Source organism: Nuphar pumila, chromosome 13 (genome assembly GCF_984573655.1).
Source record: "Nuphar pumila chromosome 13, dmNupPumi1.hap1.1, whole genome shotgun sequence".
Classification (NCBI taxonomy): Eukaryota; Viridiplantae; Streptophyta; class Magnoliopsida; order Nymphaeales; family Nymphaeaceae; genus Nuphar; species Nuphar pumila.
The window spans coordinates 95,101,890-95,129,880 of NC_143261.1; the positions used below are offsets into that span (position 1 = coordinate 95,101,890).

At 37.6% G+C, this 27,991-nt stretch overlaps 1 protein-coding gene across 2 annotated transcripts; it reads left to right on the forward strand.

Moving 5' to 3' along the window:
* Nucleotides 1-109: 109 nt before the first annotated feature.
* LOC149819292 (pleiotropic drug resistance protein 3-like) lies at nucleotides 110-27,971 on the forward strand. Of its 2 annotated transcripts, XM_089983961.1 has the most exons (24): nucleotides 110-471; nucleotides 620-743; nucleotides 1,558-1,643; nucleotides 13,534-13,618; nucleotides 13,701-13,860; nucleotides 13,957-14,033; nucleotides 14,143-14,196; nucleotides 14,533-14,623; nucleotides 15,328-15,629; nucleotides 15,861-16,139; nucleotides 16,859-17,172; nucleotides 18,155-18,315; nucleotides 18,660-18,763; nucleotides 18,851-19,004; nucleotides 19,251-19,368; nucleotides 19,435-19,519; nucleotides 19,719-20,051; nucleotides 20,287-20,577; nucleotides 20,681-20,764; nucleotides 24,718-24,851; nucleotides 25,097-25,324; nucleotides 25,658-25,829; nucleotides 25,963-26,217; nucleotides 27,617-27,971. In XM_089983961.1, the coding sequence occupies exons 1-24, from the start codon at nucleotides 110-112 to the stop codon at nucleotides 27,881-27,883; spliced, it is 4,320 nt and encodes a 1,439-aa protein (XP_089840087.1). In that variant the 3' UTR covers nucleotides 27,884-27,971. The 2 variants fall into 2 exon arrangements, with proteins under 2 accessions (XP_089840087.1, XP_089840086.1); XM_089983960.1 differs by having other exon boundaries at nucleotides 19,251-19,519.
* Nucleotides 27,972-27,991: the final 20 nt, after the last annotated feature.

Sequence of the window (27,991 nt, forward strand, 5' to 3'; positions counted from 1 at the left end):
TGTTAACGTGTGACGCCATGCCTTACACTAGCAATGTGGAACTTATAGGATATTTCTCTCCCGTCAGTGTTCTTCCTTGCAAGCTTGTAAGCTCTTTTGACGTTTCAGCATGGCCCAATTAGTTGAATCTCTGCGGAACGAATTGGCGGAGATTGGCGGGAGTTTGCGTTCATCTTTTAGGGGAAGCGCTGCGAGTTTTCGGAGCGAATCAAATGTGAATTCAATAAGAGGGGATGATGAGGATGAAGAATTGTATTGGGCAGCGATGGAGAGGCTGCCTACTTTCGATCGGCTGCGAACGTCGGTGTTTGATGCCAAGAACGATGATCTTGGAGACACTCAAGGGAAGAGGCTGGTGGATGTTACAAAGCTGGGAGCACTGGAAAGACGCTTGTTTATTGAGAAACTGATCGAGGATATACAAGAAGATAACCAAAGGCTGTTATGGAAGCTGAGACAAAGATTAGACAGGTATCTGATGTTTCCCATGACTATGAACTATGGCTAGACTCCATATATGCCTTTAGAATATATCATACATGTATTTTGTTTGTAAAGTTTTGATGCTTTTGCTATATGTTTTGGGGTTAGTCATTTGATTTTGCTTTGCTTCTGGCAGAGTTGGTGTGAAGCTACCAACTATAGAAGTGAGGTATAAGAATCTTTGTGTGGATGCCAAATGTGAAGTGGTCGATGGGAAGTCTCTACCAACATTGTGGAATGCAGCCACAAGCATTTTATCTGTAAGTTCAGATGTCAAAAGCTTATCTGCAGAAACATTTTTTCTATATTTCCATAATATTTCCGAATCTCTGCATGAATAAATGGAAATTTATAGGTTACTTCTCAAAAAAAAAAAAGGTGTAGGTTACTTCTCAAAAAAAAAAAAAGTATATGTTGCCATCAAAACCTCAAAAGGTAGGAAGCATTCTGACACTGTTGGAATTCATGAACTTGATCACTTTTTATGTAATCTCCACATCTCAGTGCTACTCTCGCTTAAGCATGTTAATTTAACTTTGAAGTTATACCCAAGTTGGTAGGAAAACTTGTGATAATGCTGAAATTCATGCACTTGATAATTTTTCACATAATCTCTACATCTCAGTAATACTCTCACCTAAGCATGATTAATGAGAGAGAGAGAGAGAGAGATTTCCTGTAATTTAAGATAATGCACTACAAACTCGAGCATCGACCTGCACCAGGAGAGTTTCAAAAAGTTGAGGGTGCCCAATAGCAACTCTCTGCATTGAATTCTTTAGAGAAATGCCATGTGGGACATCCAAGGATCCACCAGATCTCCATTTAAACACCAAGTAAACTTGACAGATTTAGAAAAAGATTGTATCCTTTTAGGACGGCAATGAACACGTAATTTCCAAGGTACCATCGTTTTTCATGTGGCTCCCTGTTTCCATGGTATTCGCTGAAGGGAACGCATGATCATCCTCTATATAATTTTGTTTGTGCATTAGAGAATTCCAAAGAGTTGACTTTTGAGTTTAAGAAAAAATATATATAACAATCCAACAAGCTATCGGCCGTTGGTTTCAGGGTTTGCTAAGACTTCCTGGTTTCAAGTCCACACGAGCACAAGTTAGCATCATCAAGGATGTCAGCGGCACCATCAAGCCATCCAGGTAATTAATTATACTCACAATAAAAATAATAAATGGTGATCAGCACTAGCCACAAGGTCAAGGGGTAATCCGTCTCTTCGAAGCCGTTCATCCATCGATGAACAGCATCCCAAATACCGTTGATGGATTTACTCAAAGGAATCATCTTATAAGTTGGAGAGGGTTTCTGCCATCAGGCAGGCACTCAGGGTTCAACTCCTAACCTCTTCGATAAACCTCTAAAGAAACCCCTGACTGTAATCTCCGTCGTGTTTGAAAGGGAGGGTGGTTGTATCCCTGACCTGATCCGCACTCTTAGGTAATATTATAAGCTAATCTTCTTAGATATAATAAGATTTGATGCAATCAGGTCAAACTCAGTTAGTTATACCAATGTTTTCATAATCGGTTTCTAAACAAAAATTTGTTTCCAAAAAGATTCAGAAAATTGGCTTGAAACGATTCTAGTCCAATCGTTTTGAATCAGTCTATTTAGAAATTTTAATTTAAAAAATAAAAAACCATATAATTTATCTAAAAAAGGAAAATGTAAAAACAAAGCAAATAATAGCTGTAAGGTCCCATCAAGAATTGAAATGAAGTGCAATCACATTGCACAAATGTAAAACTGCTGCACCTGTTGCACAGTCTGCCGGGCATAAGGCCCAACAGGATAGCGAGGGTGATCAGAGGTGCAACGGCACATTGCATTTGTATAATGTGATTACAACTAATCCTGGCACTCGGTAACCAATATGATAGCAAACAAACATCATAGATTTCACCCAAAACAAAAAAAAGATTCTTATTTTCATTCGAACCAGTGAAGTGCCAATTCGGACTAATTTTGATAAGATAGGGTTATACACGCACATACATATATACATACATACATACAGGGAGAATCAGGTAAAACCCTGTTTTACAGGTTATTGTAAAAAAAACACCATGTGAGGCGGAGACATGACTAGGGATGATAGTGGATCAGGGCGGAGGTGGGGAACAAGGTCTCCGTCCCCGCGTGCCCTATCTCAAAATTCTGCCCTCCATCCTCGCCTTTAACCTCACACAGGTTTTGATTTTAACCTTCATCCCTGTTTCATGTCCTCCATATCCAGTTTAAACCGGGAGAGGCGGGGTCAGTTTCTTCCCAGTCCACTGTCATTCCTAAAAATATTTTAGTTGTTTTATTAATGGAGATCAGGAACGGGGCAGGATAAGTTCATCCCCATCTCCATCCTTGCACGGGTTTTGATTTTAACTTTAATCTCCATTTCATATCCTTCATCATGGGTCCAAACGGGGCGAGGCATGGCGGGCCCCATTTTCCTCTGGTCCACTGCCAACCCTGGACATGACGTGTGCAGCTGTGCTTGGATGAAAAAAAAATCAAAATTGACAGATTTCATGTCCGGTGTTGCAATTTAAAAATAACCTGACCAATCAGGTTTTACTTATCCCTAGGCCAAACTTGTTGCATTGGTGCCTTAGTTAGACGTGTTATATCTGTAATTAGATGGTTTCATGGTGCATATAGTTCATAATGTTTCCAATTTTTTAAGTCTTCCAAGAATTCTTTATTTGTCCATGAAAAATGAAATTTCTTGCCCCCACTTGAACGTTTACAATTTTTAAGTTAGATGCCATCTTTTACTTATAAATTATTAAGATTTAGTTAATAGGCAAATCTAGTTCAGCTTTCCAACTAATTCCAACGGGGCCGAAACAAGGTCTCCACCCCTGCCCCATCTCAAAATTCTGACCTTCATCCCATACGGGACTGGATTTTAACCTCCATTTTCACCTCTATCCTTGTTTCATGTTCTCCATCCTCAGTTCAAACGGGACGAGGGAACTCTGTTTTCCCTCGGTCCATTGCCATCCCTAAAGAAGGATTGGGGATGGGGCGGAGCGGGGCAAGGCATGGATCAGGAATAGGCAGGAGAAAGCGTAAGTCCATCCCCGCCTCCGTTCCGCACGGCTGTTGATTTTAACTTTAGCATTTTGATATAAGGGAAACTTTAGTTTTGAGCCAGGTTAAGAATTAAGATATCTTGCTTTGTATCACCCATTGAAACATCCTGACAAAATAACGGCAAGGAAAATGATTGCCTCACATTGTCAGAAAAATCGTCATTACTTTGAATTTCCTCTGATTTCTTCATGAGAAATTTGTATGCCATAACAATCCTGATTAAAGGGCAAGAATTCAAAATCTCACCTCTTTTCAATATATGAGTTTATCATGATATATATGATCAAGATATTCGTTTTTGCATTTTCACATGCCTTTTCTTTATTTTCATTTGATATTTGAGTGTATATATATGAACGGATATTTCTCTGATATTTTCTCGTAAGTAAAATTTTTTAATTGCACGGGAGATTTTTTTTCCTATCCAAAATGTGCAATAAATTTTTTTTAGGTCGTCATGTGAAAAAAAAATGCCATCATTTGGTGAGTTGTATTTGTTCTTCTCCAAATACCTCAGCCCCTTCTGATGTTTCCTGCATAATCCAAGCATATCACACATGGCAAAAATAGGAGATTTTTTGCCTCGAGATTCACAACCTATAAAAGTGCTATTTAATAATAGTATTCATCATAGTGACAAATATCGCAAGATTTATGAAAATCTTGCGATAATATTGCCTGAAAGTTTAAAACAGTAAACATAAATACCACAATTTAAACATGATATTTATGTTTTAAATGGCTATTTATCATAAAACTTCCGTGTATTTTTTTTTAATAATTTTTATTAATATTTTCTTATAAATTTTTTTGTATTTTCTAATTATTTTTTTTATTGCCAAGATTTTGCTAAAAAATGCGAGAAAAATTTCAATTTCTCACGAGTTTTTGAAAAAAAATATTTTGCCAAAAAAAAAAAAACGTTTTTGTCACTATGGCATTCATAACCATAATAATAGGATCTTCATTCAGTTGAGAGCTTTGCATTCACACCCAAAATTGAATCCAAATCAAACTCAAGCTGATAGATTTCTGAATATCTCATTGGTCATATTCAATAATGCCTACATAGCTGATAATATCCAGATTCTGCATTAGCTTTTTCACAATGAACTTAAAGATTAAGTTGGATTTGGTGATGTTTGCAGAGAACTGAATTCAACCTACTTACAATTCTACCTTCATATGAGCGTAAAATGAATCAAATTACTGCTTGAGAATGATTGAGCATTACGTCTCACTAAGCCTCAAGGCTTATATTTTTCAAGAACGACTCGGTGAAGTGCAAAACAAATTGTTGTCTTTTTAAAATATGATCACAGCAGTATGCAAATATGAAATTGAATTCCTCTTGTCAAATTTAGAGCATTTATGATGGGTGTTGGGCGCTCGCCGTTTGTTATACTCTTCTTTGCATCACACCTCCATCATGTGACACGATGCCATATAGATATGACACGTGTCATTGGCACCAGCACGTCAGATGCTGTTTATTTTTTTTAATGGTGTTAAATTTTTTTAAGACAAATGAAGTACACTAACCTTGATTTCATAATTTTCTTTTTCAAAATCAATTTAGAAGATGTGAGATGCATGTTTCAAATATCGTCCTCCTTCTTCATGATAAGGAGAAGCAAAGGCAAGTTCGACTTTTGTAGCTAGAAAACCACTATCAAGAAAATTTGAATTCAAAATCTAAACTCATAGCAAAATAATATGTCATACAATTCAGATCAAGAGCGCGTATAAATACTTATGCAGTCAATAATGAAAATTTAACATAAGACAAATTAAGTGTGATTTTTGTGAAGAGACTCAATCTCTTCTTCCATAGCAACTAGCCACTTATCAACATCTCTACAAGATATAGCTTCTGAAAATTTTAAAGTCTCATCAGCATCAATTGTCTCCTCTGCAATAGATAATGCATAAGCAACCATGTCTACATAGCCATATCTCAAAGGTGGTCTAGTCTCTCTTCTTTGTCTATCACGAGCAAGAGAATATTGTTGTACTTGTGGAATTTCCTCCACTTGTTGTGTATCAGGCACCTGAATGTGCTCTTGTTGAGAAGATCTCTGATGTGAACTTGTAGACTCAAAATTCACCTGCTCTGCAATACCACCTGGAGAACTTCCATTCTGTGGGACATATATCTCTTTCTTTGGATGTAAGACTACAAACTCATCAAAAGTAACATTCCTCTCATTCATAAATTTAGGTGACTTCGGGTCAGGAAACCAAAATCTATATCCTTTGACTCCTGAAGTATAACCAAGGAATATACACTCCTTTGCCCTCGGTTCTAATTTTTCATCATTCACATAGACATAAGTTGGGCAACCAAAAACTTTTAAACCAGAATAGTCTGAAGGATTACCTGACCATATTTCTTCTAGAGTTTTAAAGTTGATGGTGGAGGTTGAAGATAAGTTCACCAAGTAACAGGTTGTGGACACTGCTTCTGCCCAAAAGTCCTTGCTCAGACTTGCATTTGATAGCATACAACAGGATCTCTCTAAAAGAGTTCTGTCCATTCTTTCCGCAACTCCATTTTGTTGTGGAGTGTGTCTTACTGTACGATGCCCGGCAATGCCTTCAATTTTACAATACTCATCAAATTCTGTGGAGCAAAATTCTAGACCATTATCTGTCCTCAGCCTCTTAATTTTTTTCCCTGTTTGTTTTTCAATCAAAATCTTCCACTGCTTAAAATGCTTAAACACTCCAACTTTATGTTTAAGCATAAACACCCAAACTTTTCTATAATAGTCATCAATGAAAGTTAGAAAATATCATGCACCACCTTTTGATGGAACAGAAGAGGGACCCCAAAGATCTGAGTCAATATAATCCAGAGTAGCCTTGGTTCCTGTGTATTGCTTACTTGAAGCTAACCTTTTTCTGCTTCCCAAAAATGCAATGCTCACATAACTCTACTTTTCCAGTACTCTGTCCACAAAGCAAGCCTCTCTTGCTCAATAGGGTCATTCCCTTCTTGCTCATATGTCCCAACCACATGTGCCATAACTTGGTCACATCTTCATTTGACATAAAGGTAGATGCAACAACAACTGTTCCAGTAACAGTAGTGCCTAATAGGGTGTATAATCCACCAGATCTTTTTCCTTTCATCACAACAAGGGATCCTTGGCTGATTTTTATGACTCTACCTTCAGTTGAATGTATGCATCCATTTGAATCAAGGGTGCCTAAGGAAATGAGATTTTTCTTTAAATCAGAAACATGTCTGACCTCTGTCAATGTCCTCACAATACCATCAAACATCTTGATTCAGATTGAACCAATCCCAACTTTCTTGCATGGAGCATCATTTCCCATCAAGACAACTCCACTATTAATAGACTCATATGTGGAGAAAAATTCTCTACTAGGAGTCATATGATATGAACAACAAAAGTCTAAGATCCAATCATCCTTGGATCAAATGACCTGTACAGACAGAACATAATAATCAATATCTTCTTTGGCAACACTAGCCTCTGTTGAATTTTCATCTTTATTAGGCTCATTTTCATCCTTTTGATGCTTCCTGTTGAGTTTCCAACAATTAGCATTTATATGTCCCTTTTATGATAGTAATTATGTACCTTGGTTCTATTTTTGGATTTAGATCTAAATTTCCCACGATTTTCCCCAGGTGGGTTTCTCACTTTGGGTCGTCCTCTAGCAACAAGACCCTCAGATTGTTATTCACCAATCAAATCCCTATCCATCAACTCTTTCAAAAACAAAGATGATTTTACATCTTCAACCGAGATAGAATCTCTTCCATATAACAGAGTTACTCGAAAGTGCTTATATGATGGTGGTAAAGAACAAAGCAATAACAAAGCTTGGTCTTCATCGTCAATTTTCACATCAATATTTTCTAAATCTAGTAATATAGAATTAAATTCATCAAGATGTAATTTAATTGATGTACCTTATGCCATCCTTAACATGAAAAGGTGTTGCTTGAGATGTAGCTTGCTAGTGAGAGACTTGGTCATATACAACGACTCCAGTTTCAGCCATATATAGTGCAGTCGTTGTCTTCTCATGAATGACCTCCGACAAAACTTCATTAGACAAGCTTAATTGAATCACAACCTTTTCATCGAGCTCTTGTTTTTTATTTGCAGACATAGTGTTTGACATTTTCTCTTTTCTGAGTAGTGTCTTTTGCAGCCCCTTATGGGTCAAGAGAGCTTTCATCTTGACCTGCCATATGCTGAAGCTGATGCTCTGATCGAACTTCTTGATTTCAAATTTTGTAGACATCTTATGCCACCAATGTTAGAGTACACCCAACCTGGCTCTGATACCAGTTTGTTAGGAATAATCGATATAGGGTGCTGATGCTACAACAGAAACACAAAAAAATGCACCACAAAATTGCCAAAGCTAAAGAAAAAATTACAACACTCTAGATCTTAACGTGGTTCGGCAGGTAACGAGCCTTCCTACATCCACGAGCGAAAACAAGCAAATTCCACTATATTTCAAAATTAAGAAGACCAATACACGACACTCTCAGCAAACCAGAGAATAAAAAAATGTAAGCAACTAGAAAATGGAGGTGGCTACAAAACCCACTACGCAAGGAAGTGGAGGCAGTTACAAGCCCCACCTTCTAATGGGTTGACCAAAACAACCCCAACAATTATGTCTAAGCCAATCTACATATTCAAAATTAAGATCATCTCATCTTTTTTTGAACTTTGATGGAGCAGGTCTGCTACCATCAATAAATCCCATGAGATCAAAAGAGATCAATATGGGTGTGAACTGGGATTCTCAGATTAAATAATTTTCAGCATTGAGTTTGATCGATAGTAGATGATGCAGGGTATTTGAAAGTAAGTATAGGTTGAAAAGCACTCATACCAGAAGAGCCATTGAGGCTGGTAGATCCTGAACTTGCCATTGATCTTGAAGATTTAATATAGAGCCGGATGCTGAATAAGATCCAGTTAAGCGGTGATCAAGTCAGGTAGGCTGCAAACTGACTTCAACAGAGAGAGAGATAGACGAACACATGCTAAACACAGAGCTCAGAGAATTCTCGATAGCTCTGATACCATAAAAGTTGATCAGGATCGAAACACACTAACAAGATTATACAAAGAATTATGTGGTTCTGTCTGATGTTTGGACCTACATCCACAAAACTCACTCTCAAGAATTTTCTCTCTTAAGAGAGGAGTCGATATTCATTCATATAAATAGATGTACACCAGAATACAAGGCAAAAGCTCAATGATTTTTCTCTTGCCTATTTTGGAGGATTTTGTTACAATTAGGTAACATTAGGTAAACTTCCATTTGATTTACGATAACCTTCTCCATGATAGTTCTTATCTTGAGATTGCTTAGAAGCTTCATTTCCTAATGCTAAGATTCCCAAATCTCCTTGGTCATTTATCATCAGAGTAATCCTTATCTCTTCTTCTTCTAACAAACCTTACATTTATATGTTTTAAAAATGGGTTCCCAGTTTTGGATCATGAAACTTGATTCCAGGCTTTCAAATCTGACTATTGCACAACGATCCTGATTGGTTGGATGGACTACATGGCACCATCTGATTGGTTGAGAATGTCATGATTGATTTCTATTAGCATGTGTCACCCTGCTTAGAAGCCAAGAAACCTAAAACTAACTAAGGTAAGGTTTATCCCAAAGGTTGAGGTTCCTTGAATCTAAACAGGTCTTTTAGAGGGATCTGCTCATGAAATGCAGAGAAGGTTGGGATAAGGACTAGGGCTATCATGACATTTGGGGTAGTAGACAGGCAAAACTTTTTGCCAATAGCAGACGACAAATAGTTTTTGTCGTCCCCATTAGCAAATGACAAAACATTTTGCCATCCCCAATAGCAAATGGCAAAACTTTTTGTCATCCCTAACCAAAATTAAGGAAAATCTATTATTTTGAGTGTTTTGGACATTGTTGGTGGGCTTTACCTAACATCCTATGGGTTATGTCTAACTTTTAGGTTTTTTCTTAAGCTAAGGTGGGAAATGACCTAAATTTTTGTAACTTTTGCCGAAGAACCTGATAAAATGTATTTTTTCAAATATTAGCATTGGGCATCGTAAAAAATTTGAAGCAGGTTATATGTTCCCCCCCCCTCCCCCCCGAACAGGGGAGTTAGCTACATCTCATGTTCGGGGGTCCCAAAGAGCACCACGTATGTAAGCATGTGCATCTCGTATCCCCATGTTTGTCAGCATTAATTAGCGTTGGAGTTTGATGCGATTGCAAAGACTTAAGTACCCTCTCCTCCATTGGTGCCAAAAAAAATGACGATTCTTGAAAAGGAGTGGTTGTAAAGACTTAAGTGCCCCAAAGATGATTATTTAAGACCCAGTCTCTGCACTGCAGGATTATCCGAGAAAGAAATCTCCTCTGGAGGAGGCCATGAACATCAACCCTCTCTCTCTCCCTTCTCTTTCTGCTTCTATGCACATCTAGCAGAAGATCCTACATTGCTCCATCCAGCACCGACTGACCTGCACATTGATTATTGTGGAGCCTGATTCAGAGTTTTTACCCTTACAGGAGGAGGGTTTGGGGGCTCCTTCCAGCGTGGGTAACATCATTCAACTAAATGAGTTGTAGATCCTGATTCAGAGTTTTTACCCTTACAGGAGAGGGGTTTAGGGGCTCCTCCCAACGTGGGTAGCATCATTCAACTTGAAGAGTTGTAGAGTCTGATTCAGAGTTTTTACCCTTACAGAAAGGGGGGTCTGAGGGCTCCTCCCAGCGTGGGTAGCATCATTCAACTTGAAGAGTTGTGGAGTTTGATTCAGAGTTTTTACCCTTACATAAGGGGGGTTTGAGAGCTCCTCCCAGCATGGGTAGCATCATTCAACTTGATGAGTTGTAGAGCTTGATTTAGAGTTTTTGCCCTTATAGGAGGAGGGTTTGGGGGCTCCTCCCAACGTGGATAGCATCGTTCAATTTGATTCGTTGTGGAGCCTGATTCAGAGTTTTTGCCCTTACAGGAGGGGGGTTTGTGGGCTCCTCCCAGCGTGGGTAGCATCGTTCAACTTGATTCGTTGTGGAGTCTGATTTAGAGTTTTTACCCTTACAGGAGGGGGTCCGGGGGCTCCCCCCGGCACGAGTCCCAGGTGTTGTGGTCAAAAAATACATAATGTGTCATGGTGAAAAAAACATATGTTTGTTCCAAGCAAGGTTAGAAGAAATCAATGGAAAATTCAACAAGGAGCATGCCAGAATCAAGATGTGGATGTCAAGCGAGAATGGTGTTGTGCAACTCAAATAACATAGAATAATAGGGGTCTGGTTTTTAGTTAAAATGGGAAATGAAATGACAATAGAAATCATTGAAAATTTACAGGAATAAACTAGACTCAATAACGAAGACACCACTTTTTACGAATTTGGAATATGACCTCCGGTTAGGGAGATATGGCCCTGACAAGTTGGTCCTAATTCGGGTCGCGATTTATAGCGATTTGCTTACTGAATAACACTACAAATCACTATAGTGATTTGTGGAAGACATTACAAATCATTATAGTGAGATCCAACAACACTATAAATCGTTGTGGGGCTCGTTGGAGACCTAAAAACACTATAAATCGCTATAGTGATTTGCGGAAGACACTACAAATCGTTGTTGAAAAGCCGGATAACACTATAAATCGTTGTGGGGCTCGTAGAAGACCCGAAAACACTACAAATCGCTGTAGAAAAGCCAGATAATACTATAAATCGATGTTGGAAGGCCCAAAAAAAATTGGTTCGGAGGGCGCTGCCCCCCGAGCCCCCGCCAGGGGCGGCCCCCCGCCCGCTGACCGCTCAGCGGGATCCGCGCCAGGGGGGAGCCCCCGGACCCCCCTCCTGTAAGGGCAAAAACTCTAAATCAGGCTCCACAACTCATCAAGTTGAATGATGTTACCCACGCTGAGAGGATCCCCCAAACCCCTTCTTGTAAGGGCAAAAACTATGAATCAGGCTCCACAACGAATCAAGTTGAACGATTCTACAGTCAGTATGCAGGTTAGTCGGTATTTGATGGAGCAATGTAGGATCGTCTGTTGGATGTGCACAGAAGTAGAGAGAGAAGGGAGAGAGAGTGAGAGGGTTGATGTTCATGTCCTTCACCAAAGAGAACTCTTTGCCTCCCTTGATTTCTTCTCTAGAGAGAGAGAGAGAGAAGGGTTTTACAGTGTTTTACGGAGAAAGAAGAAGAAGACTTTGAAGAATCAACATCATCCTCGACTTTCTGGATGGAGGACATGTTTCTCCTTTTTTTGAACTGTTTGTTTTTTCTTTTTTGAATGAAGGGCATTTTTGTCATTTTCTCAAACCATCGCTTTATGAGAAGAATAGCAAGAAAGGGTACTGAAGTCTTTGCAACCACACCAGACTCCAACGCTAAGTGATGTCAACATACACGGGAATACGAGCCCCATGTGCTTGTATACGTGGTGCTCATTCAGACCCCCGAACACAGACGTGGGATTCAGTGAATCATCGGGGGAGAACATACACCACCCTCTCTAAAAAATTATATGTCTACAGATGATAAGGAATCCTTGCAGAAGAGAGGAAAACCCTAGATGGGACTCCGCAACCACCCTGCCTTATGTGACCCACCTCTGAAAGCAACAAACACACATGTCCGCCAATGAGGTTTGATCCAGTGTCTTCATCTCAGCACCCGCTCAACAACCCTGCTGACCACGCAGGCCAACCCCGCAGTGGTTGATGCTGTGGAATTTAGAATCACCTTGATCCTGCCTTACATTGTTACACGTCACGTCAAGTACAGTGGGAGAAGCACTAATCCTTGACATTTTATAAGGAGGGCAGATGAGGTCATATTATATATAGACTTCACATTACATGCTGCATGGCAGGCAGGCATGCAGCAACATGTCTGACAGCCACTCATCTTTACATTTTTTGAGATAGATGTGGTGTTCACCCCGAGAAATGCTGAGACGCCCAACAAAAGTGGAGCTGCAGCACCGCTGCATAAAAAATGACCTCATATAAATAACTGATCCATTAGTTATGTTCAATCTACATGGAAAATCTGACGATAGAGACTTGTTTGTCCACACTGTCACATTTCCCAAGTGAGATGTGGGGCGGGATTAAATATAACAAATGATCAGTCATGTACAATGCCACTTGATTCGCCCTCTTTTATATGGCTAAGTCATAGCAAATTCACGTGAAATTCAAGTATAAGCATAGTCACAATTCACAAATCTCATTCTTCAAAAATACTGAGGAAAAACCTCACAATGTTTTGAAAAATGTTAGTTTTTCTCACAAACTCTTGGAAATGTATAAGTAAACATAAAAATGTATATATATATATATATATATATATATATATATATATATATATATATATATACAGCATAAAATCTATGCAAAAGTGCTTCGTGGCATTAATATCTGGTTAAAAACATGACATTTTCAAAATAAATCATATTTTAAATATATCACATTTTGTATAATATCATGATAACATCAATGATATTTTCAAAATATCGATAATATTTTATGACTATAAGCAACCATTATCCAATATCTTGAAGATGTTAGTATGACATAATAAAACACAAATACATCAGTAAATATCGTGATATTTTCAAAATATTCCGATAACAATAATCATTGCATTATTATTGTGATATTTTAAGTGTTTTAATTTTAAAAGCTATTTTCCCTCTTGTTTCCTTTTATATCTTAAAAACTAATCTTTTTCAAGATTTGCCAAAACCTATACAGTTTTTCCCCCAGATTTGTTAACAATGTATAATATATAGAGATTTTGGTCTGCTGCGATATATCCTAGACCAGTATATGTAATTAGGTGTACAACTGCATAGGTTCCAAGCCTCACCGTCTCTGTCATAATGGCCAATCTTTTTTCATATGCAGGTTGACACTTCTGCTGGGCCCACCTGGGTGTGGAAAGACAACCTTATTATTGTCACTTGCAGGAAAACTTGATCATTCTTTAAAGGTCTATCTTTATTATGCCTTTTTTTTTTAATATTTGTGTTTGTATTTCATGATCTATCTAAAACACGTTGGTTTTATTGCAGTTGAATGGTGAGATTACCTACAATGGGTATGGCTTAGATGAATTTGTTCCTCAAAAGACATCAGTTTATATAAGCCAATATGATTTGCACATTCCTGAGATGACTGTGAGAGAAACTCTTGATTTCTCAGCAAGATGTCAGGGAGTTGGCAGCAAACCTCGTAAAAATACATCCTTCTCCTTAAAATACTAAAAGATGCTTTATGTAATATAATGTGCATTGTGATCTAGGACTACATGATGTTTTAATTGTGTAGAGATGATGATGGAACTTGGTGAAAAGGAGAAGCAAGCTGGGATAGTACCTGATCATGATATAGATATGTATATGAAGGTCTTGATATTTTTGTATTTTCTTTTCAAGTTTCTCTTTGGTTGAGCTTATTTCATTTATCCTTGACTACCTTTTAGTTTGTTGATTGCCCACATCTTAAATTTGGCAGGCAACTTCAATTGAGGGCTTGAAGAGAAGCCTTCAGACGGATTACATCATGAAGGTGCCTCCCTACCTTAGTGAACCAAGATAATATGTCAAATGATTTTGTCATCTTTTATGTCACAATGACCAAAGACCAGATGACATGAGTTGGTAGACTATAGCTTAATTTGGCTTGAACGTGTTGATCTGAACCTCCTTAATTGGTTCAGCATTTAGTCATAATCTGTTAATTGAGCAGGATAATCTGCCTCAACCTGAGTCTAAGTGTTTTATAAGAAAGTGCATTGACCAACCAGACATGCATGCACGTGTTTGCACACACACAACAGAGGGCCTGTTTTGAGTACAGAATGAAGGAAATGACTTTTAATTGTGTTTGATCTTGATTTGCCAGATACTTGGACTGGACATATGCTCTGATACCATTGTGGGCGATGCCATGAGAAGAGGCATCTCAGGTGGACAGAAGAAAAGGTTAACGACGGGTATATTGCAAACATAGAGCTGTTCCGACTCCTTTTCTTTTTCCTGTTTTCTTGATTACTATTGCAATAATCTAGGTCAAAGTTTGCCAACTTGGCGACTCGATCTAGGAGGCCAACAACTTGAACTGAATGCAATTCCAGAGTTGCACATTTATTGCAATTTAGATCAGACTTGGCTTGAACAAAGCCCGCAGGGATTGTTCTAAGTTGGCCAAGTTGACTGAGTTCTAACTGAGCTGCATTAAGTCCTGACTAAAAGTGGCCACTGTGACAGTGCTTTATTTTAACTACATGGAAATCAGCTGACCTGAACTCAGTCAACTCAAGCCAGATTGAGTGTAGCCACTGCAAATTTAGCAAATGCTGTGGGTTCTCATTCCTATAGCTTGGCGCATCGCTCTGGTGTCAATCTATCCAGGTGAATCCAAAATCCAAATATTCAAGTATATATAGGATCCACATACAAAGATGCAGACTCAGTATACAGGTACAGATGAAGACTATAACAAAGTTCATCATGTTAGAACATACAAATCACAGTCCGATTTTATCTCTCATGACTCCCAACCTGGGTTTAAGTTGCATAAACTCAAAATATATAGTATGTTAACTCCCTACAGAATCTCTTCTCTTGTTTCACAGAAACTTGAGTTGCTGTTTGCTTGAAAAATGTCTCATGCATTTCATTTCTTTGGGTGTTCTAGGAGAGATGATTGTTGGCCCCACAAAGACCCTCTTCATGGATGAGATATCAACTGGTTTGGACAGCTCCACAACCTTTCAGATAGTTAGATACCTTCAACAATTTGTACACATTACAGATGCCACAGTACTGATCTCACTGCTTCAACCAGCACCTGAGACGTTTGATCTCTTTGATGACATCTTATTGATGGCAGAAGGCAAGATTGTTTACCATGGTCCTCGAACTCTGGCCCTTCCATTCTTTGAGGATTGTGGTTTCAAGTGCCCAGAAAGAAAAGGTGCTGCTGACTTCCTGCAGGAGGTATGTACAGTTGCTCTTTCTCTCATGCATGTAAAAGCACTAGAACGGTGTGCACATTTTGTAGTTCTCTTCCTTTCTGCACCAACAAATTTTTGGCTTATTTTTGCATGTTGACCAAAAATATCTGTTGTTGAATTGTGCTATTTTTTCTACAAGATTACAAGTACGATCATGATAAACAAAATGTGGCTCATCTTGACTTGAATTATAAGCTTTTGTGCACATATTCAGGTGATATCTAGGAAGGACCAAGCACAGTACTGGTGCAGAACAGAACCTTATAGTTACATTACAGTAGACCAATTTGTGGAGAAATTCAAGGCTTCTGATGTTGGCAAAAAGCTGTCGGAGAAGCTTCTAGAGCCATTTGATCATTCACAAAGCCATAAAGATGCAGTATCCTTTAGTATCTACTCTCTAAGCAAATGGGAACTGCTGAAGGCTTGCATGGCCAGAGAGGTGCTCTTGATGAAGAGGAATTCATTTGTTTACATCTTTAAATCAGTTCAGGTACACAGGCATTCTATAAAACTTGTAGTGATATGGGAATGATTAAATTTAATTTTCAGTCAAATCCAAATAGAGCGAGCACTGAGCCAGTGGTGAATGAGCCAACTTGGCAACGACGAATTCAATTTGCTCTAGTGGCAACTTGGATTGAAGATCCTACACATTTACTTGAAATAAGGATCTTACAAGTTCAAGTAAATAAAACACATTAAGTTGGAGTTGATTGAAATGGATCCTGATCACTATGATATTACTGAACCTGTGCATCTGATAAACCAGGTGTCTTGGTCACCGAGTCTGTGCAGAAATGCATTGAGTCAGCTGTGACTCAGTAGTCTCTCCAGAAACTCCTAAACTGGAACTTGGCATCACTAGTTCTGGACAGTGTGATGTTGATCCACATTAGTTTTGATAGTACCCAGCTTTGCCTCAAATGCTCCGCCTTCAGTTTGAGCAACTTCTGCAAATGATTGCTTTTGTATTCACAGTGAACTGGTATGTTGAAGTCTATAGTGGGATATCCTCCATGTGTCTCTCATGAAAATGCACTAAAATGAGTGCTGCAACTCTGGTCAGATACTAGTTGAAATGATTCAGCTCAATGCCGAGCAAATCAAGTTAGATGATATATGATGTAACTAAAATTCTAAATCAGAACCCTGGAAAGGCCCATGATTTTAAATTTTGGAACTAATCAATTACTCTTTTTCTTCATGCAGCTTGTCATCATAGCATTCATCACCATGACTGTATTTTTGCGCACAAGGATGCATGTCAACTTAGCCAGTGCAAATTACCTGATGGGTTCCATGTTTTATGCTCTCATCATACTCATCGTCAACGGTTTCCCAGAGTTGGCAATGATAGTTTCCAGGCTCCCAGTGTTCTACAAGCAAAGAGATTTTTTCTTTTATCCTGCTTGGGCATACACGCTGCCTTCTGCCATACTGAAGATTCCACACTCACTCGTTGAGTCTTTTGTTTGGACAGTTCTCACCTATTATGCCATCGGATACAGTCCAGAAATAGGAAGGTGATTAGTGGCTTTTCCCACATTCTTCATTTGGAAAAGTATGCTAGCATGGAGGATCTAGCATGGTTATATCATTCTCAGTCCCAATAACAGCACCCATCTTATAATGGATAATGCTCTTAAAATGGCAATAGTTGCAAGTTGTTGGTGTGCATGGCCTTGTTGAGCACCCCAGCAAAAAATGTTCCTGTGCCTGACTAGTCTACATGATCCATTTGTGAAGTGTGGAGGCTCCATAACCAAGCTCTGTCCTTGCGCATTCTGACAAGATTAGCTCACAGCATTCAATAGACTGGTAGCTCAAGGCAAGTCAGGGCCCAATCATACCAAGTGGGTTTTGACTGTGATTCAAATATTTGGACATCATCACCCTACCCAGGTTGGAGAGAGAGAAATAAGGGTTCTGGTGATGGACATGAGCAATTCAGACTAGGAAGCTGACAATCTCAGGCAATCTGAACAAACTTGATCCATATCAATGGGGAATTAAAAATCATTAGCCTCCCACTAACACAACTTGGAAAAGAGAGTTGAGCCACAGAGAACTTATTTCAACTATGTAAACATGACATGAGTCAATAGGAGCTAGATGGACCATATGCAATCTGAGTCACTTAGGCCAAGTTTGTGAGGTCTGCACCAAGATGTGGCAGGAAGACTGACTAGTCTAATCTAGCTGATGACCATTTTCTTACTTCAAATTCAGCCAATTGGATTGTCATGTGCAGCCATTTAGATTTGATCAATAACAGTACAAATCTCAAGCAGTCTCCATTTCAAAATATGGGCTTGCTGAATTGGGATGAAATAGCACCAATTCATTTTTAATCAACATAGTACTACAACTTGTCATCATTCAAGCAGCTGTTTAATTGGCGATCAATGGCAATAACTTGCTTGGAACACACAAAAGTCACAGATTGAGTCCTACTGCACACTTGCAACCTTATTTAGAAAATTTATCTTAAATTGTTGTGTGCAGGTTTTTCTCTCAGTTCCTGCTTCTCTTTGCTGTGCATCAAATGGCAGCTGCCCTGTTCCGCTTTCTAGCCTCCATCACCAAAACAATCGTAGCTTCAGCCATGGCTGGCAGTTTCACGATGCTAGCATCCCTCATGTTTGGAGGCTTCGTTATTCCAAGGTGTAAGTATTCCATTTCCTCTGCATTCTAGTTCATGACCCCCAATTTTGTAAACCAAAAAATAATCTTTAAATTGAGTTATTCAGATAGGCACCAAAGGGTCAAGAATCACCTGCATGCATGGCTTAATCTGTACCAGTGTACGAACAGAACTTAGTGAAGAACCAAACTAGTTTACATGTAATATTGACTTTCTCCTGCAACTACAGAAACATGTACTCCCTAGAGTAGAATCAGCCAAGTCACTGACATATCTAGATCCAAAGAGTCCAAGTTGTGCCAGGTAGTCCAACATCTGGATTTGAAATATACTCACATATGCTAACATGCATGTTTTCTACCACAGCATCCATGCCAGTTTGGTTGAAGTGGGGATTTTGGGTGTCTCCAATGGCGTATGCTGAGATAGGAATTTCTGTAAACGAATTCCTTGCTCCAAGGTGGAGAAAGGTGAGCTGTTAAGCACTCCAAAGCTTCAATTCTGTCTCTTTAAAGTGATTAATCAGCTCTAAGCTCTCTCTATGATTCTTCTCACAGATTTCTGTTGGAAACACAAGCATTGGACATCAAACTTTGTTAAACAGAGGACTTGATTTCCCAGGATATTTTTACTGGATATCAGTGGGGGCTCTGTTTGGTTTCACTATACTACTGAATATTGGCTTTACCATGGCCTTGACATTTTTGAAGCGTAAGTTAACATTACATTAGTGTCTTGGTTTAGGGTCAGATGGGTAACGACGTCCAGTCAACTAAATAAATAGTGCTGCATAATTATCCAATCTAATGCATACTGATAGCTATTGGCAAACTGACCTAAAATGTTCAAGCATCCGGTGTAATGGTCAATAACTAAAATGGGTGCATTGATGCTTGCTAATCACTTTTGCAAATAACTTATCTGGTATCTCTTTATCAACTATCACTACATATCCAGCTCCTGGCATGTCCCGCGCAATTATTTCCAAAGAAAGGCTTTCACAACTACAAGGGAAGGAAGAGATTAGTCATCATAGTAACATTCAAGAACACAAAAAGAGAGGTGAGGATAGACTATCTCAATTCAAGTTTTTTTCCCCTGTTGTGTATTTGACCAATTCTATGTTGGAACAAACCATAACGGATCTTACAGACAAAATGCTGTTGCCCTTCAAACCACTGCCCGTAGCATTTCAAGATGTTCAGTACTTTGTTGATACCCCTCAGGTAATCTCCATCGGAAAAGCCATGGTAGTTTTCCTTTATAACTAATCGGCTAACAGAATGAAAAAATGATAATTCAACTCAGGCTCCATCAACTAAGTCAACTTTAAGTTGCAGCCTAGAGTCACATGAACTAAGCAGAATTTTACTTGCATGCTGATATAGGATGAGATTGCTTACATTGGCATGTACCATGTGATAGGAAATGAAAAAGCAAGGTGTGACAGATAAGAAACTCCAGCTGCTTAGAAACATAACTGGTGTATTCAGGCCTGGTATTCTTACAGCATTGATGGGTGTCAGTGGAGCAGGGAAGACAACTCTCATGGATGTTCTTTCTGGAAGGAAAACTGGGGGCTATGTTGAGGGACACATAAGAATCGGAGGGTACCCTAAGGTTCAGGAGACATTTGCTAGGATATCTGGTTACTGTGAACAGACTGACATTCATTCTCCACAGATTACTGTTGAAGAATCAGTTATGTACTCAGCATGGTTGAGATTAGGCCCTGAAATTGATCAAAATACTAAAAAGGTAAGGCAATCTTTCTCTCTCTAAGTTATTTGAACATCCAAAACCCCTTCAAAATTGTCCCATAAAAGTTACTTTTTAGTTATTTGGTCATCTAAAAAGTCTATCTCACAGCTTCAATTTCAGTGATGTGATACAAGAAATGGACAGAATATGACCACTATTTAGAGATATTTTGCAAAAGAATACCAAAAGAAAGAAACTTTCTAATAGCTTTCATTGTCACGCGACTACACAGGCATTTATAAGTGAAGTACTGGAAACCATTGAACTTGATGAAATCAAAGATGCATTGGTTGGAATATCTGGTGTAAGTGGACTCTCAACAGAGCAACGCAAGCGGTTAACAATTGCAGTTGAGCTTGTTGCAAATCCGTCAATAATATTCTTGGATGAACCCACATCAGGTCTAGATGCAAGGGCAGCCGCAATTGTCATGCGTGCTGTGAAGAATGTCGTTGTCACTGGAAGAACAGTCGTTTGCACAATCCACCAGCCGAGTATTGACATATTTGAGTCCTTTGATGAGGTAAACAAGATACTCATCGCCTAACTTTAGCATATAATATCGTCGTCCACATAATGCATGATTTCATGGTGTAACCCAAAACCTTCCCCCGCCTTCTTTGCAGTTGATGTTGATGGAAAGGGGTGGTCAGATAATCTATGCTGGACCATTGGGCAGGCACTCAAGTAGTGTGATTGAATATTTTGAGGTAAGGCACCTACTACATACATATTTGTAAATTACCCTACGGCATGCATGAGCAAGTTTTCCTTAGCTGCATCTACTGTGATATTTGATTAAATTGGCACACATTATTTTAAATTTAATTGGATGTTCATCAAGATACACAAATGTATCCATTGAAGATGGCCAGAGAAGGTTCTATTAAATTCTAGAGGACTTTTTAACTCCTTTTGTGCCCTGAACAATACTGCATATAGCATGTATAATTCCGTCTTTCATCAACCAAACCATTCCTAGTGCACCTGTGATTCGCCTGTAGTGAATTAGGCCAGGTTGTCACAAAGATTTGTGGACATAATCATCAGTGATCAAGTCAATTGAACCACAAAGAATCATTTTCAAGTCCCTGTCTACTCCTTACATGGGTTGATATTGATTCAGCAAGACAACATTCCTAACACTAAAAACATCATAAAAATCAAGCATTTAGAATGCATCTGTACGGTCAGATTTAAGGAAAAATACTAAAAAAAAACCCTTTGAAAGCCCGGTTAACACGGCGGTTAGCTAGAAAAGTGGTTAGCAGCTACCACCCTCTCTCTCTCTCTCTCTCTCTCTCTCTCTCTCTCTCTCTCTCTCTCTCTCTCTCTCTCTCTCTCTCTCTCTCTCTCTCTCTCTCTCTCTCTTGCCGCTGATTTCATTGCCAATTTATTCTTTGATTTTAATGTCAAATTAAAAATTGAGTTATTCACCATTAAACAACAACTAATTAAAAAATGAAAAGTTAAGAAATCACAAGGATTTAATATATAAGCATAAAAAATAAGTGACTTAAAAATAAAAATGGCAAGTAATGTAATATATAAAAAAATGATAAGTGATTTAAGAAAAAAAACTATAGACGGTTTGGAAAAATAGAAAAATGGAAATTAATTAAAAAACATAAATTAAATGGTTTTAAAATGGTCAAATTTTTAGAAATTAAATGTGGCAAGTGACTTCAAATATTAGAAAATAATTAATACTTCAAAAATTAAAAATTGAATTGCTTGCCATTAAATGGCAAATCATTTCAAATATTAACAAAATGACAAGTAATATAAAAAAAAACAGTTAAAGCGGCCACTAATTTAAAATGTCAAAAAATTTAATCAAAAATTAAATTACTTGTTAAATGAAAAGTGATCTTTCAATTAAAGTGGCCACTAATTTAAAATGTCAGTAATTAACTTGTTAAATGAAAAGCAATCTAAAATCTAAAAATAGAAATAATAAGCATTTTAAAATATTAAAAATAATAAACAATTGAAATAGTAATTGAATGTTTTGCCATTAAATGACAATTTATTTGAATATTAAAATTTTAAAAGCATAAAGTTATAAAAATTTTAAAAATGATAAATCATTTGTACATTAAAAATTAAATTACCTTTCCTTATATGAAACCATTTATACACTGAAAATTAAATCACCTTTCCTTAAATGATAGGAAATCTATCAAAAAATGAAAAGTAACTCCAACATTAAAGAACTAAATTTCTTGCCTCTAAAAGACAATGTTTTAAAGAATAAAAATTTTGAAAATTGCCAATGATGTAAAAAAAATTAAATTGAAAATAATTTATAAATTAAATTACTTGCCATTAGGTATGAAAAAACTATAAATAAATAAAAAATTAAGTGATGTCAAATATTAAAAGGATGCCAATTTTTAAAAAATTTAAAAATTGAATTAATATTAAAAATTAAACTCTCAATATTGGGCATCCATTATAAGAGAAATGGTGCTCACTAATTTAAAAATTAAAAATTGAACAAATTGCAATTAAATGCAAGTGACTTAAAATATAAAAAATTGAACTATGAATATTGAGCATATGTCAATTAAATGCCAGTGCACGCACACGCTGCTAGTATATATAAAAGATACAATTGAGTGCAGAGTTCGCAAGAGGAATGATGAGAGTTCAACCTACAGTAGAAAAGCAAAATCAGAAACCATAAAGATACGACGAGAAAACAGTGAAGTTGAAGGAGAAACAATGAAAAATGGGTCATCCCTAAGCAAAATGTGTGGCAGGTTTGAAGTTATTGGGTTTGGTAGCAGGAGTCCTGACTTTTTTTTGCCTTATTACACTTTTTTTTTTCTATTCATATATGTAATGTCTTCATACTTTTGGTCTATATTAATGATTGATAATATGATATTCAGACTGAAAAAGGTAGGATGTAGAACAGCATAGCATATAGAGCAAGTTTTATGTAATTTTTGTGGTCATATATGTATTTACTCCACTAGCATTATTTTCATGACGATTCTATTAATCTTTGATTTGGAGTGCCTTGAGACACTTTTTTCTTTTCACCTTTTCTGGAATTTTTACATGCATAAATGACTAATTTTTACAATAGATTTCTATCAAATTTTTATTGCTAAAATGTGTTAATATGATATTCTATGTGATGAATAGTGCTTTTGTACTTCTTCGAATGTATTCACAACTGGTTAGTACCTGAGAGTGGCAATGTAAATTACATGAGAGTGGCGTTGTAAATTAGCCTTTAAATGTTTGAGCATATTATGATGAACTCCCATCTTTTGACAAGGACATCGCCCATACACGAAACACCTGCATCTTTTGCAAAGTCTATAAGATGTCTGCAAAAATCTCATTTATTGACACCTCTGTAGCAACCTCAACTGTTGGCTGAAGCACTTGAAAATCACGCATCTATATTGGTGGAAATTTGTGGTCGTCTAGGCTGATTTCTTCTCTTAAAAGCATTTAGGTCTTGTGTCTTTCACCAAGCACCTTATTAGTCTATAACCTGGTGTACCAGCAAACCTGGTGGAGATCTTTTATTGGCAATAAATTGTTCATGGTTGTGGTCAATGTTGTTTCTAATTATTTATCTTATCTCACCCTCGATTGTTGTTTTTCTTTCTATTTTAACAAGAGAAAATCCCTGTTCAAAGGGTAAGAGAGGGTCATGCTCGACCATATTGTCCACTCCCCAAGCAGTTAAAACTGAAAGAGCAATGAACAGGATGATAAACTCGATTCTCACTCTCTTGTCCACCGAGAGGATCGAGTATTCTATTTATAAGCATAACAGTTTACAATGTTTAGAATACACAGTTTTAGAAATATCGACTAACATGATTAGATAGAATAACAAAACAACAAATGATAGCGGTTATCATTTTTGATAACTCTATCAAAAACGATAATATCGGATACACGGTTTTCTCACAATACTCCTGATTAAATCCGACTTATTGTAACTTCATTTGATATGTCTTTCTGAACTTCATTTGATTTATCCAAAACTTGTTTGGCGCATTTGGTTTCTGAGAAACCATTATCGTCAGGGGATGTAACCGTCCGGGCATTATCCTTATCAAAAACCTGCTGCTCGATCTTGGTTCCCATTGTGGTGATTCAATCTTTTCACCCATTTGACGTGTGACATTTTATCATTTTTTAGCATAATGAAACATGGAATTTAATCTCATACAATAGTACTTGATAAATTACATATTTACTGGGTGAAATTAAATGACTTTCTTCTGCGGAACTGGTCAGCATCTGGACATCAACATCAGAGAGCCCCATATTAGTTTAGTTTGTAGTGGTAATATGCTCTTACTGCATCCAGTAGCCAGGAGCATGAAGATTCATATACTTTAGATATATTCATCGATATGATATATGCATTCTTTTTATCCCAATAATTCCATCATATTTCCGTGCACTTGTGCACAGGCACTTTGCTAGTATTGAAGTAATGTCACTAAAAACTGGTGTTTTACAAATATTTGCTAGCATTATTCTCCACAAGAACTTGTGGATATTCTTTTGCATGACATATATCGGTCCTAGAAACATGGTAAATGTAGCCTCCATCTACAGTCTACACCATTCTAAAGATACATCAATGTACAGCTTAGACTAACATAAGGACATGGATCTGCAGGGGATTTCTGGCGTTCCAAAGATCAAAGATAATTACAATCCTGCAACATGGATGCTAGAAGTTACTTCTACATCAATACAAAGACAGATTAATGTTGACTTTGCTCAACTTTACAAAGAATCATCTCTCTTTCAGTAAGTAATATATACCACATTCAATATGAACCCGTCTTTGAAACCAAGTTGTACCATTAGAACTCAGATCATTTCACTTGCTTAACCTATTTACAGGACATTTGTTTTGAAAAATCTGAAGCATCTAAACTCTTTTCTTTGTTGCTTTTATCCTTTTCTTTTTTTTAACTCTTGGCATGCATCTCTTAACACATCCAGCTATCATGTAGCTCTTGGATCCTCATGTTTATGTTGTTTTCTGTCAGGAACAATATGGATCTAGTCAAACAACTAAGTACACCATCCCCTGGTTCTAGTGACTTGAACTTCCCAAGTACATTTCCACAAAATTGGTGGGGACAGTTTTCAGCATGCTTGTGGAAGCAGTACCTCTCATATTGGAGGAGTCCTTCATATAATTTGGTCCGCTTAACCTTTATAACCATCACTTCCGTGATTCTTGGTGCACTCTTTTGGAAACATGGACAAAAAATGTAAGCAATTCACCATCCTCATCATCACCAAACCTTATTCCAACTGCACAGGGTTGGCTTTATGAGTAATATTTCTCCATTCCTTCTTATCTAGAACTACAATTTTGATCACCTTATAGAAAATATAAGAAATGCATAGAGGCAACATACAAACGCATGTGTAATATACACATGCCCAATAAACTATAGATAGATATCCTTGACCAAAATAAATTTCTGAAATTTTCAGTAATAAAATGCCACTGTTGATCACTATGTTCATAATAGAAGGCTTAAATGCTTCTATAACATTTTTCCTCTAAAATTTTTACTGTTTTTTTTTCATTTTTACAGAGATACACAGCAGAGTTTGTTCACCATACTGGGGGCAATGTTCGTTGGAACAGTCTTCATAGGAATAAACAACTGCTCAACAGTTCTTCCCTTCATAGCAACTGAACGTGTTGTTGTATATCGAGAAGTATTTGCTGGGATGTACTCTTCCATTGCCTATGCAATTGCACAGGTAAGAAAACATGCAAACATAACTTTTGTTGTTCAAGCTCCACCGTCTATGCACAATGGATAATGAAAATGGTAACAGAACTGTTCCAACCATTGCTAACAAATTGAATTACACTCTTGTCTTGTAAATGCAGGTTGTGATTGAGATTCCATATATATTCATCCAAGCAGTCATCTTTGGTATTATTACATACCCTGCAGTGGGATATTATGCATCAGCCTATAAGATCTTTTGGTATATTTTTACCATGTTCTGCACAATCCTATACTACAATTACCTTGGAATGTTTATGGTGTCACTAACTCCAAATGTTCAAGTTGCTGCAATTCTGTCGTCTGTTTTCTACACAATACTGAGTCTCTTTTCGGGATTCCTGATTCCTGGGCCGGTAAGTTTTCTTGGTTTGAGAGGTAATGAGCTATATGAAGTCTTATAAAGCTAAAAAGATGATCAGTCAACCAAGTTGGTTCAGAGACAATGAGTATGATACTTGGGTACTAAGAACTTTGATAAAAGGTTTAAAATAGAAAAATTCAGGGACTCGCATTGAAACAGCTTGTGCAAAGTCAGAGACATCAGCTGGTGAACCAACTTGGTTAAGTTGGTATTGAACAAACCAGCTTGGATGTGAAGCTATCTGCTTTCACTCTGTCATGGGATACTTAACAAAGATGAAGGCTCGAGATGACCTGCTCTTCAGCAGCTCAGAGATATCACAAAGTGCACTTCTCTTGAGCTTATCCAATAACTTTTTCCAAATCAAACACATCAAACAACCGTTTAACTTCGTAAAAGCAGAACCAAGCAAGTAATGTGCTAAAAATACTCATGCTCCACTTGTAAAATGTTAAATATGTAATTGGAAAAAAACTCACCAAGGTGCCTCTGGTTTCAATAGTGAAACACGTTTGACTGAACCACCAAAGTCCCTAGTTCAAGTTGAACCACATCTTGACCAAACTGAATTTCCAATCACTGGTTGATAAAGTACATGCATCAGTGGTTCAAAAACCAAAACTGGAAAAACCCAACATATGAAACCCATCAACATTGTGAAGAAAAACTAGCAAGTCCTGTAACTACAATGATCAAACTTTCTCTTTACTATTCCACGTGTCATTGTAACTTGTAACAAGAATCATCAAATGCATCCTTTTCATAAAATAGTGTGAATTATCATCAAAATGAGCAGGGACATGGTGGCATATGCTTTCTACCGAAAAAGTTACCTGTGAAACTTGATGCATGTCAACGCAGAGTAGCAAACATGGCGCATCTGCAGTGTGTTTTCATATCACTTTAGGACCTTTGGTCCTCTCTAATTTTCCTCAATCTGCATTCTCAGCGGTAACTCTCACTTAGACTGCTATTGATAAAGTAAACACCAATGTTGTCAGAATCGGTTTCTGAACCGAATCTATTTTCGAAAAGGTCAGAGAATTGGCCCATTCAGGATTGAATCGAATCAGGCTGAATCGGTCAATTAAATCTTTTCAAAATCCAGAAAATAAAAAAATACAAAAAAAAAGCCAATTCAGCACCCGTTCTGCCGAATTGGGGTTGAATCGGCCGATTTGATTCAATTCTGATAACATTGGTATGCACAACAAATAACAAGTCCAACCATATTAGTCAAGACCAGCATGAAGTATCTTGAACAAAAGGATCTTATTTACCCCAGAAATAAATGACAGGCATGCACATGATTGTTCCCTCGAATTGAATGACACTTTAGCTACCATTTGAAAGGTGATTTCAATGACACCATTGTTTGTTATCTCATGCAGCAAATACCAAAGTGGTGGGTTTGGATGTACTGGATCACCCCTACCAACTGGACTCTGCGTGCACTCTTTACTTCACAATACGGAGACATAAAAGAAGTGATAGAAGTATTCGGGGAGCAGAAATCCATCAGCTCCTTCCTCAAAGATTACTTCGGCTTTAGACATGATCAACTGGGTGCAGTTGCGGTTGTTCTTCTTGCCTACCCTCTTCTTTTTGCTGCTCTGTTTGCCTACTGTATATCGAAGCTGAATTTTCAGCGAAGATAAAACTTTCATGTTATTTCTTACGTCAGATGATGGCTTCCAGGTCCTTGAACAGGGAGCTGTTAATTTTTTTTTTATGTGTCCGGGAAAGCTAAAGGCTGATAACAATAT